The 17,362-nt window shown below is 43.2% G+C and overlaps 1 protein-coding gene across 6 annotated transcripts in view; it reads right to left on the reverse strand.

Annotated features, from left to right (window-relative positions):
• Positions 1–17,362, reverse strand: part of ERBIN (erbb2 interacting protein) — a 516,286-nt gene that overhangs the window by 154,319 nt on the left and 344,605 nt on the right. For all 6 annotated transcript variants that reach the window (XM_033930041.1, XM_033930031.1, XM_033930056.1 and 3 more), the window contains 3 exons: positions 12,033–12,102; positions 11,667–11,766; positions 4,288–4,409 (listed from right to left, as the gene is read on the reverse strand). In XM_033930041.1, the coding sequence (XP_033785932.1) occupies positions 4,288–4,409; positions 11,667–11,766; positions 12,033–12,102 (292 nt within the window). The remainder of the gene's footprint in view (positions 1–4,287; positions 4,410–11,666; positions 11,767–12,032; positions 12,103–17,362) is intronic.

Raw genomic sequence — 17,362 nt, forward strand, 5'->3', positions numbered from 1 at the left:
GAGATGGAAGATGGATGGTGACCACGGAGAGAGAAGAAAATGTCAAATGGGCAGGAGACCCTGGCGAGCGAGTTAACAGAAGACGAACAGAAACCAGAACCCGGGATCAACATGATCTGAATAATAAAATGACCAGACAACAAAAGGTAGAAAAAATAATTTTATTTTCTATTTTGTGAATAAAATATGTTAGATTTGAAATATGCATCCTGCCAGAGCTGGTGTTAAGAAAGTAAGTGTGGGCTAGGACCTAACAAGGAGGAAAAGTCTTTTTTGGTTTATTTTGTTTACACTACAACGCAGGCATTGGGCTAGAGAGGGCAAAGGGGGCTAGGATGGGTGAAGGAAGCTACAAAATAAACCCGCCAGGACGTTTGAAAAAAAACAAACAAACAAAAAAAAAAAACCCAAACCACCCAATTGGGCAAGAAAAGTGAATCGAATTGAATAATCAATTCAATAGGCCAAAACAAATCAAAAAATTTTTTTCTCTAAATTGGGTAGCACTACTCTGTAGAAGTCATTGGTGAGGCCCTATTTGGTATACTGTGTTCAATTTGGACACCTTCCTTGCTAAGGACATCCAAAGACTTAAGGAGGTTCAGTGGAAGACAACAAAAATGATATAGGGCTTGCTTCAAAAGATGTATGAGAAGAGACAAAAACCTCTATGCATACCTCAGAGGAAAGGAGGGATAAGGAGATAGGATTCAGACTTTTAAAAACTTAAAATTATTAATTTGTAAACTAAACTTTTTCAGAAGGGAAGAAGTAAAACTAGAGGTCATGAATTGAGGCTGCAAGATGGGAGACTTAGTGGCAATAGCAGGACATATTTTTTCAGAGAAAGGGTGGTGGAGAGCTGTGATGCTCTCGGGGTTGTGAAGACAACAGTGATGAAATTTAAGAATGCATGGGATACAACACAGGATAACTATACAGAAAAAGATGGAATTCAATCAAAGCATCTACAGATAATCTTGTAGCTAAAGTACGCTTTGACAGCAGGCTGAAGGTATAGCCAGAAGGAAAACTGTCTTAACAGTGAGATCCATCAAGGACACCTGCTTCAGAGGCTCATAGGGCAGATGAGCCAGTGACTGGAGAACCAGATTTCACTTTTAACAGCAGTAACTTCTTCTGCCGGCATAGAAAGAATATTCTCTTCCTTTGGACTCATTCATTCTAAGTTTTTAGAAATCGTTTGGGACCCGATAAAGCAGGAAAGCTTGTTTTTCTTTTCCACATTATGAACAAGCAAGATGAAGATGAATAAGCTACAGAAGACAGTACAGTGGTACCTTGGATTACGAGCATAATCCGTTCCAGGAGCATGCTCGTAATCCAAAATGCTCGTATATCAAAGCAAGTTTCCCCATAGGAAGTAAGGGAAACTTGCTTTGATATGTTTCCACCCCCAACCTTCCTCCCCCCCCCCGAAGCCAGCAGCGCTTCTCTCCCCCCACGAGAACTGGCATTGCTCCCCCCGAAGGCCCCCCCCTGCGAACCGGCACCTTCTCCCCCGCGATCCGGCACCCCCCCCCCCCGCCGCGACCTGAGGTACCCCCCAACCCACTCGAACCCTCTTCTTACTTTTCTGTAGCCTCCGCAGCAGTACCGGCACCAGTGTGCCTGAAGATCTGCTTCCTGTGCTGGGCCTTGAGAGTTCACGTTCGACGTGAGAGTTCACGTTCGACGTGAACTCTCAGGCCTTGCACAGGAAGCAGATCTTCAGGCACCGGCACCACGCATAGAACATGCTGGTGCCGGTGCCGCTGCGGAGGCTACAGAAAAGTAAGAAGAGGGTTCGGGTGGGTTGGGGGGACCTCAGGTCGCGGCGGGGGGGTGCCCGATGGCAGCGGGGGGACCTGATGGCGGCGGGGGGGGGGGGGGTTGCCGGTTCGCAGGGGGGGGCGCTCGCAAATCGAAGCGCGCTTGGTTTCCGAGGTGCCGATTTTGCGAATGTTTTGCTCGTCTTGCAAAACACTCGCAAACCGGTGCACTCGTAAACCGAGGTACCACTGTATTAAGTTTTTCATGTGTGGACCTGGCTGGTAGTCAAAGTTTAAAAAAAATATATTTTGTTTATCATCATCAGTTAACATGGATGTTTAAGCAAATACAAGAATACATGTGCTATAATGTTATTGTTTTGGTTAAATAAAACTATTTAAATTGTTAAGATAATAATTAATTTTCTCCTTTCAATAAAGTACAGCATAAAAGTTGTCCAAATATGAATGAATAACCTATTAAACTGGAGATGGCTCACCTCACAATAATTTCATAATTACTGTATTTATCTATATATTTCTAATAGTAAAACCAAATCAGTAATTTTTTTGATATACCGTATATTCTCTACTATAAACTGAGATCTTTGGGCCCAAAAATGGGGGTCTCAGCTTATATTCGGGTTATCACCCAACCCCCTTCCGGTCTTGGTGAAGGCTTTCGTCAGGCCTGCAGTATGGTCTGGTGAAGTTGGCTGAGACAGCAGGGATCTCTCACGTCTCCTGTCCCAGTCAACTCTGCCAACTTTTTTTACCTCTCTGCCACCTCTCCCCACATACCTTTTTGAATCCCTGGTGGTCCAGCGGTGTACCAGACAGAAGCGAGCTTTCCGCATTCCTGCCCCACGCTGAGACCCTCCCTAACTGCCACCTCAAATTCTCCTGGCCTAGCAGTGTACCAGGCATGAGAGGGCTTTCCTTGCTACTGCCCAGGGCTGAGCCGCTCGCTGAATGGCTGCGGCAGGACTCGTGAGAACTGGTGGCAGGCATTCGGCGAGTGGCTCAGTGGCAGGCAGGAACAAGAAAAGCTCATTCATACTCAAGGTGGCCATTTAAGGAGGGGTTAAGCGAGGGGCAGGAATGCCGAAAGTTCGCTCCTGACCGGAACACCGCTGGATCACCAGAGATTCAAAAAAGGTACACGGGTGGGGGTAGGCAGAAGAGAAGTTAAAAAAAATTGGTAGAGTTGTCCGTGATAGGAGGAATCCTTCCTGTTCCAGCCCACCATGTCATACAGCAGGCATGGTGGAGGCCTGCAGGACATTGGGAGAGAGTGGAGGGACAGGGTACAAAGGGGGACTGGGTGGAAAGCCTGGAAGGGAGGGAGGGGGGACAGGTTGGAGAGCCTGGCAGAGCAGGGCAGGGTGCAGAGCCTGGCAGGGAGGGAGAGAGGGGGGCTGGGTGCAAAGCTTGGCAGGGAAAGATGGGGGCTGGGTGCAGAGTCACGCAGGGAGAGGAGGGCTAGGTGCAGAGCCTGGCAAGGCACATTAATATTAACCACCCCCCCCAGTCTTATATTCGAGTCAACCTCTTTTCCTCCTTTTCTTGGGGGGAAAAGGGTACCTTGTCTTATACTTGGAACGACTTATATATGAGTATATATAGTAATTGTAAAACTAATTTGAAAAATTATTTTTCAAATAATGAAACTACCTGGTTGTAAACATTAAAAAAATTCCAGAAAGAATGAGATTTTCTGTAGAAACCAATGATTTAAATCAAGAATTTTTAACTAGTGATTTAAAATCGATCCTGCACCCAATGTTAGTATTTTAGCAATACTGCACAGCCTGTCATGTATTACTTATATATTTAATATATTAAAACATTAAAACATTCATCAGTTTCTAGTATTACTTGAATATCAGTGAAGTCAAAGTGTCAACATGAACACTATTACTGCAGCAAGATCCCCAAAAAGTAAAATCATATTTTGGTATTATGCAACTGGAGTGAGAAACTTTACAATCTAACTGGCTGCCATTTCGTCTTACAAGGGAAAAAATAATTTTTCACAGCCTTCAGAAATCTATTTATTAAATGAAACTAAGCATGAATTCACAGGGATGTAGAGTTCACACTGCAGCTGATGTTACAATTTCCCTAGCCAACCACCACCTGCCATGACTCATTTCTTTATCATTAATGCATCAAAATTCAAGATATAGCAGTAGTGTATGCCAATTCATCATGAATTTGATATTATCTGTGATGCTGGATCAGCATTATTTTTGTTAAATGTATTTATTTAATTCTAGCACTTGATATAACTCAAGTGATCCAAACAGGCAGTAACTATGCCATTTACAAAATTAAAATAATATAGCCATTACTCTCTCTCACTGCTTTTTACATACCATTTAACATATTCTTAAACAGAAAAATCTAGAAGAGTAAGTACTTCATACTGATGAACTGTTCTATGCTAAATAGTTTAAGTATAAATCTCCACAAAAGCTAATAAAGAAATCAAAGTCCAATAAAAAATACTGACCCGAGGTGGTGCTTCTCTTTCATCTTTGTCTTCATCACATTCAAATGCCACCTGTGCACGCTGCTTCCTCTGCTCTTCCCACAAAATGGGATTGAAACTCTCGTTATCTGAGGCAAATGTAACTGAATAAAACCAGAAAACTTCTCAATAAGTAAGCTATAAGCAAAATTATAGAAGACAATAATATTTAGGTATAATTATGTTGCTCTAAGCACTTGTCAAAAACTAAAAGTGACAGAGCAATAATATTTCTATTTATCTGACAGCCTAAGGAAGCACCCAGAGCACCTATGGTCATTCTCTTTCAAAGTAACTGAGGAGTGACATCTTACTCTGGTACCAGAAAGTTTTATTTATCATTCTGCAAACTATTCTACCATAATAGACCTTCTATAAAAGAAATGTGAAAAATAAAAACAATCACAAAACACGGTTACTCTGCGACAGAAAATGGAGATTCTTACTGGATGCAAACAAATAAGTGCAACTCATAAATTATGTTGTTAACAAATATATACAGTGGTACCTTGGTTTATGAGCATAATTTGTTCTAGAAGCATGCTCGTAATCCAAAGTACTCATATATCAAAGCAACTTTCCCCATAGGCCATAATGGCAACACTGACAATTTGTTCCACAACCCAAAAGGTGCCAAGGAACTGGGAGGAAGTGGCGAGGGTGGCCCAGGGGTGTGTACCTGTCGAGTGCCAGGTGCTGCAGCGCCGTCTCAAGGAAATGCCTCCTCTTTCTGCCAGCTGCTGGAAAGCCCCTGAGTCCATGCAGCGCCGCTTCAAAGGGATACTTCTTCCGTTCACTGGCCAGTCTTTCACACCGGGTGCCTTCTGTGCCATGTTGGAGAGCCTCTGAGCCCACACAGCCAAGTGCTGTCCCACTTGCACGTTGTGCATGATCACGCACGTCGATGATTGGCGTTGTATGTGATCATACGCAATGTGCAGGTGGGACAGCACTCGGCTGCATGGGCTCAGAGGCTCTCCATCATGCGGAAGGCACCCGGCGTGGAAGGCTGTCCAGCGGACGGAAGAGGCATCCCCCTGAAGCGGTGCTGCCTGCAGCTGTAAGTACTCGTTTATCGGGACGGTACTCGGTTTGCGAGACAAAAGTTTGCCGAGTGTTTTGCTTGTCTTGCAAAACACTCGCAAACCGAGGTTCCACTGTAATCATTCTTAGTATTTAGCATAGCTCAAACTTAGAGCCATAATGATTCCCTTGAAGGTACACATTTGTTTATTTTGAGCATTTTTGCTGGCAATATGGTGTCAATATACAGAGGCATTGACATTTAAATATTATTACTTATAAAGGGATGACTGCACCCCGATGTAGCTATTTTAATGAAACACCGATCAACGTCGGTGCTTTATGACTCCCAGGAATAAGATGAGTATTTCATTTGCAAGTTTCTATATTATTTGTGAACATTATATTTTCAATTATTGTTTGCATTGCACAAAGCTTAAGAATACACTTCTCCCTCCGAATCCACGGGGTTAAGGGCAGAACCGGCCCGCAAATATTAAAAAACCATGAATAATATTCGGGCCAGTTCTGCCCCTAACCCCCACTTCCCCCCGGCTATTTTAAGCCCTGTAAGCTCCCCCTTAAGCCTTACCTCAGGGGTAGGGAACTCCGGTCCTCGAGAGCCGTATTCCAGTTGGGTTTTCAGGATTTCCCCAATGAATATGCATGAGATCTATTTGCATGCACTGCTTTCAATGCATATTCACTGGGGAAATCCTGTAAACACGGCTGGAATATATCTCTCGAGCAGGGGCGTACTTAGCATGTGTGACACCCGGGGCCCATCATTTTTTGCCCCCCCCCCCATCTGTACGAAAAACATGATTTTTAGTAACAAGCCACATGTCACATATGAGTACCTAGGAAAAGGCAGCATCTTACATTCTACAGTGAGAAGTACAACAGCAATACACTCATTGTAAAACTAAACAAGCCAGACTAGTACAGATCAATCCTGCAGTCAATCCTAACAGAAAACCATGTCTTTCGAACACAGAAAACCCTTCGCCTAGTATGGAATGTCATCACAAACTTAACCCTTCCTCCTTTACAAAACTGTAGTATGGATTTTAGCCACGGTGGTAACAGCTCCGACACTCATAGAATTCTGAGCATCAGAGCTGCTACCACCACTGCTGGCGCTAAAAAACGCTCCACAGTTTTGTAAAAGGGGGATAATTTATTTTCTGCCTCTGTCTAAATTCTTTTTTACTATTCAGTCCTCAATTTCCCTCTTTCACTGTGTCTACCTATAGCTTGCCACCTCTTTCCCTCACCCCTTCCAGTAACTAACTCTATCCTCTTCCCTCAATCCTGCATGTGCCCTTTTTTTCTTTCTCCTCCCCACTTCCTTCCAGCATCTGCTCCCCCTTTCCCTCACACTTCCATTCAGTGTCTGTTTCCCTCTCTCTACCCCTTCCATCTACTGTTCACCCTCTATCTTGCCCCTTCCATTCACTGCCCTCTGTGCTCTTTCCATCCAGTGTCCACCCTCTCTCTCTCTTCCATATGGCATCTTCCCTCTTTCTATGCTCCTTCCATAAACTATCTATCCCGCCCCTTCTCTCTTTTGTACATGATTGATTTCAACTCTCACCTCTCCGTTTTTCTCTCTCTGTCACCACCCCCTCCCCTATGCTATGGCATCTCTCTCTTCTCCTTTCTTTCCTTCCCACCCCATGGTCTGGCATCATCCCTTCCCTGATTCTCGGTATCTCTCTCCTTTCCTTTTCTTCCATCTCTCCCTCCCCCTCCATGCTCTGACATCTCCTCCTTCCTTTCCCGAAGTGCGAAATAATAAAATTTGCAGACGACACCAAACTATTTAGTGGAGCTCGGACTAAAGAGGACTGCGAAGTACTGCAAAGGGACTTGAACAAACTAGGGGAATGGGCGACAAGATGGCAGATGAAGTTCAACGTTGAGAAATGTAAAGTATTACATGTGGGAAACAGAAACCCGAGGTACAACTATATGATGGGAGGGATTTTATTAAATGAGAGTACCCAAGAAAGGGACTTGGGAGTAATGGTGGACATGACAATGAAGCCGACGGCACACTGCATAGCAGCCGCTAAGAAGGCAAACAGAATGCTAGGCATAATCAAGAAGGGTATTACAACCAGAACGAAATAATTTATTCTGCCATTGTATCGGGCGATGGTGCGTCCGCATCTGGAGTACTGCGTCCAATATTGGTCGCAGTACCTTAAGAAGGACATGGCTTTACTTGAGAGGGTTCAGAGGAGAGCGACGCGTCTGATAAAGGGGATGGAAAACCTTTCATATGCTGAGAGATTGGAGAAACTGGGTCTCTTTTCCCTGGAGAAGAGGAGACTTAGAGGGGATATGATAGAGATTTAAAGATCATGAAGGGCATAGAGAGAGTAGAGAGGGATAGATTCTTCAAACTTTCGAATAATAAAAGAACAAGAGGGCATTCAGAAAAGTTGAAAGGGGACAGATTCAAAACGAATGCTAGGAAGTTCTTCTTTACCCAACATGTGGTGGACACCTGGAATGCGCTTCCAGAGAGGGTAATAGGGCAGAGTACGGTACTGGGGTTCAAGAAAGGATTAGACAATTTCCTGCTGGAAAAGGGGAAAGAGGGGTATAGCTAGAGAATTAATGCACAGGTCCTGGACCTGTTGGGCCGCCGCGTGAGCGGACTGCTGTGCACGATGGACCTCAGGTCTGACCCAGCAGAGACATTGCTTATGTTCTTATGTTTTCCCTTGATCTGGCATACCTTCCTCCTTCTCTCCATGCCCAGGCGTCTCTTCTTCCCTCCAAGTCCTGGCATCTCCTTTCTTTCCCTCCAGTTGGGCACAGCAACATTCTCCCCAATTCTCTCCCCCTCTGCTCCCTTTCCTCCTTCTGTCACCCAAGGCCTGGTGTCCTGAACTTCATCGGGCAGCAGCAGCATTCACAATTCACTGCTGTGTCCAACACTGGTCTCCATACCTGAACAAAGATATAACACTGCTGGAGAGGGTGCAGAGGTGAGCGACGAAGCTAGTAAAAGGTATGGAGAACTTGAGCTACAAAGATCGCCTCAGAAAATTGGGATTATTCACCCTTGAGAAGAGAAGACTGAGAGGGGATCTGATAGAGACTTGTTTAACGGTTTCTCCTTCTATTCATATTCCCTCTCTATACCTTTTTCCACACTTCCAAAGTCCATATATTTTCTTTTTATATTTCTATATTTTATTTCTAATTCAAAATTTTAATTTAATTTAGTTTATCCACTATATTATTGTTGGGATGTACATTTTGCTTTAAAAAGAGTGTGGCCTTAGAGAGATCAATTTATTCTTGTTGGGATGTTTCAAATCTTGTTTTTATCTCTGTCTTTATTTTTACATCTTTACTATTCATTAATTGTTTTTCCCAGGTACTTTAGCTAGATTGTGAGCCTTCGGGACAGTAAGGGAATTTCTAAGTACCTATCTTTACTTATCTTATTTTCATTGTATCCTTAATGTATATTTTCTGTAAACCGCTTCGAACCTAACGGTATAGCGGTATATAAGAAATAAAATAAAATTAAATTAAATTAAAAATTAAATTAAATTAAACTTTTAAATTGCTAAAAGGAATCGACAAAATGGAGCAAGCTCACTCACCAGCAGGGGGAAAGGATGGAGAGCAAGAAACAGCGTTATTCACATTGGCGAATGTGACCCAGACTCGGACCAGAGGTCATGGCCTGAAGCTGAGAGGGGACCCGGCCAGGACAAATGTCAGAAAGTTCTGCTTCAGACAGTGAGTGGTGAATGCCTGGAACTCTCTCCCGAAAGAGATGGTGAAAGAAACCACCATTCTAGGATTTAAGGGAAAATTGGACGCACATTTTCTTGCAGGACACATTGAGGGATACGAGTGACTAATGTATGGCTGAGCCTCCGCGTGTGCGGATCACCGGACTGGATGGACTCCAGGTCTGATCTGGTGAAGGCATTTCTTATGTTCTTATGCTTCAGGCCTTCCTCTCTGTCGGGTCCTGTCTTCATGAAAACAAGAAGTAGGCAGGACCCAGCAGAGAGCAAGGCTTGAAGCCGGCAACAGCAGCGAATTGTAAAAGCTGCTGCTGCCCGAAGAAGGTAATGGAAGTGGCCTTGGGCGCGAAGCAGTCTGTTTAGTGCTGCGGCTGCCGACGCTACTGGAGGGAGGTTTGCTGCTCTCGCTAGGAGGGTTGGAAGGGTTCACTCGCTGGTCACCTTAAGTAAGAGGGAGGGAGCGCGATAGGGACCGGGCCGGCTGTGCACCCCCCCTAAGGCCATTATTCCAAGCGTTTTGTCAAAGTCCCTAATGAATGGCGCTTGTTCATTGATGCACCAAAGCTAAGTCTGAAGTCAGTGTTTTTGCATAACGAAAATGTATATCCATCTATTTCTATTGGTCACGCTGTCCACATGAAGGAAACATGAAAATTTGCAGCTCCTCTTAGATCACATATTAAGTACAGTGAGTACAAGTGGTGGATTTGTGCTGATCTGAAGGTCATCACATTGTTACATGGTCTGCAGTTGGGCTACACAAAGTACTGCTGTTTTATCTGTTAGTAGGATAGCCGAGACAGAGGATCCCATTACATCATTAAAGACTGGCCACTTTGTAATAATTTGGATCCTGCTAGAAAAAAAAATGTAATTCACCATCCTCTCGTCGATCCGAAACAAGTGCTACTGCCACCTCTTCATATAAAGCTAGGACTTATGAAGAACTTTGTTAAGGCTATGAACAAGGAAGGTGAAGGAATTCGCTATTTACATGAAACATTTCCTTATATAAGTGCTCAGAAGTTAAAGGAAGGCATTTTTGTGGGGCCACAAATAAAAGAATTGTTGAGAGACAGGCTCTTTAATTAAGTCATACAAGGACGTGAGTAAAGTGCACGGATAGCATTGAAGAATATAATTGAGAATTTTCTGGTAGAAACGATGCTTAAAGCATTCTGTGATCTTAAATGCAACACGTCACTAAAAATTCATTTTCTTCACTCGCATCTGGATTTTTCCCCCAAAAATCTTGGTAGTGTTAGTGATGAGCATGGGGAAAGGTTTCACCAGGACCTTTCTACAATGGAGAAACAATATCAGGGCAGATGGAATTCATCAATGCTGGCTATTGTTGGACATTAATTAGAGATGCTCTTAATTTCTTTTATAAACGCACTTCAACAACAAAATGATCCTAGAAAATAATATTTATAGGAACTCTTAAATTGGCGCAATGCGTTACATTTTGACTTCTGATGCTATAAATATTTGCGATTTGCTTAAAAAACTATAGGTGATAAGAGAAAACTGAGGCTATTTTCATACACAGGAGGTCAAATTCTATAAAGTAAACCTCATTTTCTTCTTGCCCCAGAAAAAAAGTTAAAATTTGTTGCGCAGTGTAGTTTATTGGTAGGTTGAAACTCTATATTATAATGCTTGCTACCTGAATTTGCTTAGGGATAAACTGCTGCAACACAGAAGCTGAAGGCCATTTGGGAATGAAAAGAGCAGCAATATCCATGGAAGAACAAGAAGTGTTATCCAGACTTAAGACACCAGTGATCATACTAACTAGCTCAAAATCTACTCTGTAATATGATACTGAACAATATCTATACTCTCACATTCTGATAACTCTGCCTCTGAATATTTTCCTGAGGGTCTCTATAGTTTTAACTGACAATTACCTGCTTAATTATTCTTTTGTATAAACTACATGAACTGATGGGCTGGGAGGCCCGAATGGCTTACTTCTCTCGCCGCAGAAGTAGAGACTTTGTCAACATTTGGTCTCCTTATTTGAACATTTTGCTTCCAAGGAGTCATAGTCACATCTTGAACAGACTGCAGTTGTTTCCTAATCCACCTGTCTGACTTTGGTTACTCTTTGTAATGTTGGATTTGGGGTAGGGGGAGGGCTTGAGGAGGGGGGACTTTCTTGTGGCCTTGAAAGACATAAGAGTACAGTCTTCTTTGGCAGGTAGCCTTTATTGAGAAAATTGTCTCGTCATTTTGCCATTGTTCGTTTGTGGTTCTTTCTTATTAATAAAAAAAAGATTTAAACATAATTATTCTTTTGTTAATTCTATTGTTTTTCAGGATTGGGATGAAGTCGTCAGTGAAAAGTGCCCCATGTTACTGACACATCAAGAAAAGAAAAGGAAAAAAAAAAAACTCATGGAACTCAACAACTGAACTGGAAGCATACATACTTGTATATAAGGGTGAGCTCCATATTGCACATTTCTACCACATCATTTTAATGCAATTTTTCTTTCAATGATTAACACTTTTCTCAGTCATGGGCCAGAAAAAAAAATATGTCTTTACCTTCCTCAGTCCTAGGTTGTTGGGGAAACATATAGTTAGTAAGCATGGTTTTCTGAGTCTCTGGATCTACTTCCTTTTGAAGAGGTATCAGTGGCTTAGACTGCAAAAATAAAATACAAGATCACAGTGTATTTTGTGGAAACTAATTCTGAACTGTAAATAATTAAAACTACACTTCTATAACTACCACAAACATTCACGCAAACACAAAACTTAATAGTGCTGTTTTACAGAAAAATAATTCTACTTGTTATTTCCAGCTAGTAACTCATGTTCTATAATATGTATTATTTCCAAAGGTTAAACTCATTTTGTAACTAAAAATAATGCAATAAAAGACCCCTCTAACTAGTGAATACCACCCACCTGATTATCTGACAACCACATAGCAGTTAACTGCTGAAGCTTTGTAAAGCTAAAAGGCAAATTCTTCAGCCTGCAAAAGAAAACAAAATTACATTGTATAAGAGAAAAAATTAATTTTTACTTCATGTAGGTGGAAAATTTGGCAGCATGTACATTAACAATGAGACTGCTGTAGGTGAAAAGCTTGAAAAATGTTTAGAAAGTCTCTTCCTTTAAGCCCAGCAAAGAGGCAAGTACATTCTGTGTGAACATAAGGTGAAATTCTATTAAACAAGGCATTCTGATAATTTTAATATCTTACTTATGCTGCACACATATAACAAACACTTGTTTTAGGCCTATCAAAAACAAAACACAAAATCCATGTTTAATCCTCTTTGGAAGAAAATAGGTCCATTAGAATCTTTCTGGCACCATAATATAACCTGTAGTATTTAAAAGTAGGCTTGTGTGAGTTCAATAAGTTAGAGCAGCAGCTATTAAAAAAAAAAAAAAAAAAGGAAGAAAAAAAACTCATGTTAAAAAGAGTGAAGCAATCTAAACATACTTTTTACCAAGGAGTTGAAGTAGTAGTCGGGGGGACAGAGAGAAACTAAAGTACAGCAACTAATAAAAAAAATAAAAAATAAAATAGACCCATTTCACAGTTTTCAAAATGTCTGCCTAGGGCAGGAGCAGTGTTCCCTCTAAGCGGGCGGGTGTTGTGAGCAAACTTTTTTCACTGTGAGCTAAAAATATCGGGCGCCAGCAAGTTATGAGCCAAATAAATATGTTGTCAAGGCATCAGGCCAGCTTAAGTTCCAGGCCAGTTATGGAACTGAATTTAAGATTTGTAGGTTCATGGGGACATACTCTAGTCCGTATAGTGTAACAGGAAAATTTACAAAGGGAAACTCTCTAAGGCATAAAGAACACATGAGATTTGCTTATGAAACTGATATGTATTCTCAGCCACATAAACTTCAGCCCTGTCTCTTTTCGGCCAGGTGATATTAACTATTCTATTTCAAGCATGAGTAGGTTTCATTGCAGATGGAAGGGCTATTTTACTAATCATTTAACCTGTCTTAACTGTTTAGATACAAGGATCCAATGCTGGTAGAGCTATCCTCCCTATTTAACCCGATTAGTATCTGGCCCCAAACTGTTGTCAAGTACCAGCCAGACTCCACTGAAGAACACAGTATACATAGGCAGCGGAACGCTTTTTTGTTTGGGAGGCCCAAAAGCTGCACCTTAGACCCCTACCCCAGACCTGTCCAAGCCCCTCCCTTGACCTCACCCCCATAATAATAGCACTAATTGTATACACCATTTCTTCCATTCATTTTTCATAGACATACAATATAATCTTATTAATAATACACAATGGTAATCACAAAATTAAACTACACAAAGTGCACTCTTTTTTTTCTCCCCACCACTGCACAGCATTTCTTCCTCTCTACTCCACCCCCCATGTGCAATGTCTTCCTCTCTCTCTCATATTCCTTCCCTTGCTGCAAAGGGAGTGGGGAAAGCTTGTCACCCCTTTCCCTCACCCCTCCATTATCTTACTATTTTCTTCCCCCTTTATTTATCTCCTTCCATCCAGTATGTGTTCTTTCCCCACTTCCATTCAGCATCTGCTCTCCCCTCTCAACTGACATCCATCTGCCTTCTGCTCTCTCTCCCTTCTTCTCACTTCCATCATCTGTCCCCTTCTCTCTCTCATCTCCTCCATTCCATCATCTGCTCCTTCTCTCTCCCCCCCTCCAACTTCCATTATCTGCCCCCTTCCCCTTACCTTTGCGGGTCACTTTCTTTCCCCTGAGGTGGCTCATGTCAGAGGGGAAGCTTTGGCCGAGCAGAACCGCTTGCAAGGAACAGTGGAACTTACTTGATTGATGTCGATGCTGGGGCCCGTTGCCGTTTGAAGAAGAAAAAAAAAAAAGGTGGAAAAAAGGGACCTGCAAAGGCGAGAGGAAGGGAAACCTTCAGGACAGCTGCTCTTTGCCCTCCTTCAGTGGGCCAAGAATCCAGACCAGCAGCGGCAGCTCTGTATATTTTTAACTTCGGCACAGAGCTGCCCCTAATCAATAGTTTAGCGCGGTTTCATGAAGCAGCTTCGGGGCCTTTGCTAGGCCGGCCCGCATCGCATCATCGAAGCGGGCCGGCATAGCAAAAGCCCCGAAGCTGCCTCATGAAACCGCGCTAAACTATTGATTAGGGGCAGCTCTGTGCCGAAGTTAAAAATATACAGAGCTGCCGCTGCTGTTCTGGAGGTGCGGAGACAAGGCAGGAGGCAAACGCGGTGGAAGGCAGGAGTCCCGGCGAAGGCAGGAGTCCCGGCACAGCGACTGCAACAGGAAGTTGCAAGTCAGCTGACGCCGGCCTTTCGTTGTGGCGGGGACCGAATCCTTCGCGGACCGGCAAGATTTTTTTGCGGACCGGCGGTTGAAGAACTGTGCTCTACACTGTGTGCGCTGTGACGAGAAACTTGTGCGCTGCGAGGTAAGATTTTGTGCGCAAGCGCACGCCCGCGCAGCTTAGCGGGAACACTGGGCAGGAGCATAGCTCCAGCATGATAGAGAAGTCTCCCCCCTCTCTTTCCCTCTGCCCTTGACAAACAGCTGTTTGGCATCCTCCTTTAACAGGAAGTTTGCTTCAGAAAGAGAAGGCATACAGAGTACAAGCCGGCACATTTTTTTTTTTTTTTTAAATTTTTAAATTTCAAATAATGTTTACAAAGAAACATAACAGGCCCTGCACTTGAAGTCTTATGCAGTGTATAGTACAGCTTTGGGTCCAGCTTACGCCCATCTTATAGAATATGGCCCTAAGATTCTATAACACTGTCAGTTACATGCGCAAATACAACATTTAGTCATGGTCATTCACACCAGCCATTGACATGGTGTAAGAAGCTGTCAACTTAAGATAGTATTCTATAATGGCAATTACATGTGAATTCATGCTTGGAGTACAGCATCCTACCTTCTAAATGTCAGTGACTTATAGGTGTCCAAATTTTAAATCTCAGTCCTACATTCTACTCTACTTGCATGTTCAGTATCATTAATATAGCCATTTTACTCCCATCTACCTCTGGTGACACTGCCTTTCCTCCCCCCACACCCCAATCTCCTTACAGAAATGTACAAAAAACACCAAGTGTAGTCTTTCCAGACAAATGCTCGTTCATCAGCGCAACTGGAATTTTAGCAGTTGTTTTGGCCAATTTTAAAAAGTTTTCACAGCACCCATTCTTCGATGCTTTTCTCTACATCCCCAATGCTCTCCAGCACACACATTACCCCTCCCCCAATGTTCTTCTCTACAGCCTCCCTATGATCTCCAGGAACCCTCCCCAATACTCTTCTCTACAGCCCTCCCATGATATCCAGGCCCCTTCCCCGATGCTCTTCTCATGTTCTTCAGCTCTCCCTCCCCAATGCTTTCCAGCCCTCCCCCCCTTGATGCCCCCTGGTCAGGCCCCAGCCCAACTAACCTTATTCAGGCTGGAGTTGAACAGAGATTTTGGTCCTATGGCAACAGCAGCGATCCTGGGAAGAGGACAGTCTGGTGGCAGCAGCAACAGTGAGGTGTGTGCAGGAGGTGAGCAGATACTGCACGGAAGGCAGTAGCAAGTTATATGTCAACTTACTACTTCCATTTTTTTTGGGGGGGAGGGGTATGAGCCCCGTGCCCCCTGTTCCAATGCCTATGATCTGCAGTGTCCCAAGTACTATATTAGGTAATCCAACATGCACAGTCTAGCAATTACATGGTTTGGCAATACTTATTTGAATCACAATTTGAAGTCAGACCAACTTTCAAGGGCTATGCTGCCCTCAAAATCAATACAGAATAAGTTAAGTATTTTGCTGCTTAAATATAGATTTAAACAAATTGCTGCTTAAATATAGATGTAAACAAATTAATTTTTTAAAAAAATGTTTCTCTCTCTTTTAGGTCCTAGTTCATGCTTGCTATCTAACACCAGCTCTGGCAGGATATACATTTCAAATCTGACATATTGTAATCACAAAACAGAAAATAAAATTATTTTTTCTACCTTTTGTTGTCTGGTCATTATTCAAATCATGTTGATCCCAGGCTCTGGCTGTCTTCTGATAACTCACTTGTCAGGGTCTCCTGCCCATTTGTCATTTTCTTCTTTCTCCGTTCTAACCATCCATCTCTCCATTTCTTAACTACCCTTTCATCATAGAAACATAGAAACATAGAAATAGACGGCAGATAAGGGCCACGGCCCATCAAGTCTGCCCACTCCAATGACCCTCCCTATCTATCTTTGCGGATAGATCCCACATGTTTGTCCCATTTGGCCTTAAAATCTGGCACGCTTCTGGCCTCAATAACCTGAAGTGGAAGACTATTCCAGCGATCAACCACCCTTTCGGTGAAGAAGAACTTCCTAGTGTCACCGTGCAGTTTCCCGCCCCTGATTTTCCACTGATGCCCCCTTGTTGCCGCGGGACCCTTGAAAAAGAAGATATCCTCTTCCACCTCAATGCGACCTGTGAGGTACTTGAATGTCTCGATCATATCTCCCCTCTCTCTACGTTCCTCTAGTGAGTAGAGCTGCAACTTCCCTAACCGCTCCTCGTATGGGAGCTCCTTGAGTCCCGAGACCATCCTGGTGGCCATTCTCTGGACCGATTCCATTCTCAGCACATCCTTGCGGTAATGCGGCTTCCAAAATTGCACACAGTACTCCAGGTGCGGTCTCACCATGGTTCTATACAGTGGCATAATGACTTCAGGTTTACGGCTGACGAAACTCCTGCGTATGCAACCTATGATTTGCCTTGCTTTGGATGAAGCTTGCTCAACTTGATTTGCAGACTTCATGTCTTCCCTGACAATCACCCCTAAGTCTCTTTCTGCTTCAGTTTTTGTCAAGATCTCGCCATTTAGGGTGTAAATCTTGCATGGATTTTGGCTTCCCAGGTGCATGACTTTGCATTTTTTGGCATTGAAACTGAGTTGCCAGGACCTAGACCAGTGCTCCAGTAGAAGTAGGTCATGCATCATATCATCTGCCATTGAATTATTGTCTGTTGTGCTCTTGTTCACTACATTGCTTAGCTTGGCATCATCGGCGAATAATGTTATTCTTCCTCGGAGCCCTTCTGTCAAGTCTCTTATGTAGATGTTGAACAAGATCGGGCCCAGGACGGAGCCCTGTGGCACTCCACTTATCACCTCTGACATTTCGGAGGGGGTGCCATTCACCACTACCCTCTGAAGCCTACCTCCAAGCCAGTTCCCAACCCAGTTTGTCAATGTGTCGCCCAAACCTAAAGAACTCATCTTGCTTAGCA

Source organism: Geotrypetes seraphini, chromosome 1 (genome assembly GCF_902459505.1).
Source record: "Geotrypetes seraphini chromosome 1, aGeoSer1.1, whole genome shotgun sequence".
Classification (NCBI taxonomy): Eukaryota; Metazoa; Chordata; class Amphibia; order Gymnophiona; family Dermophiidae; genus Geotrypetes; species Geotrypetes seraphini.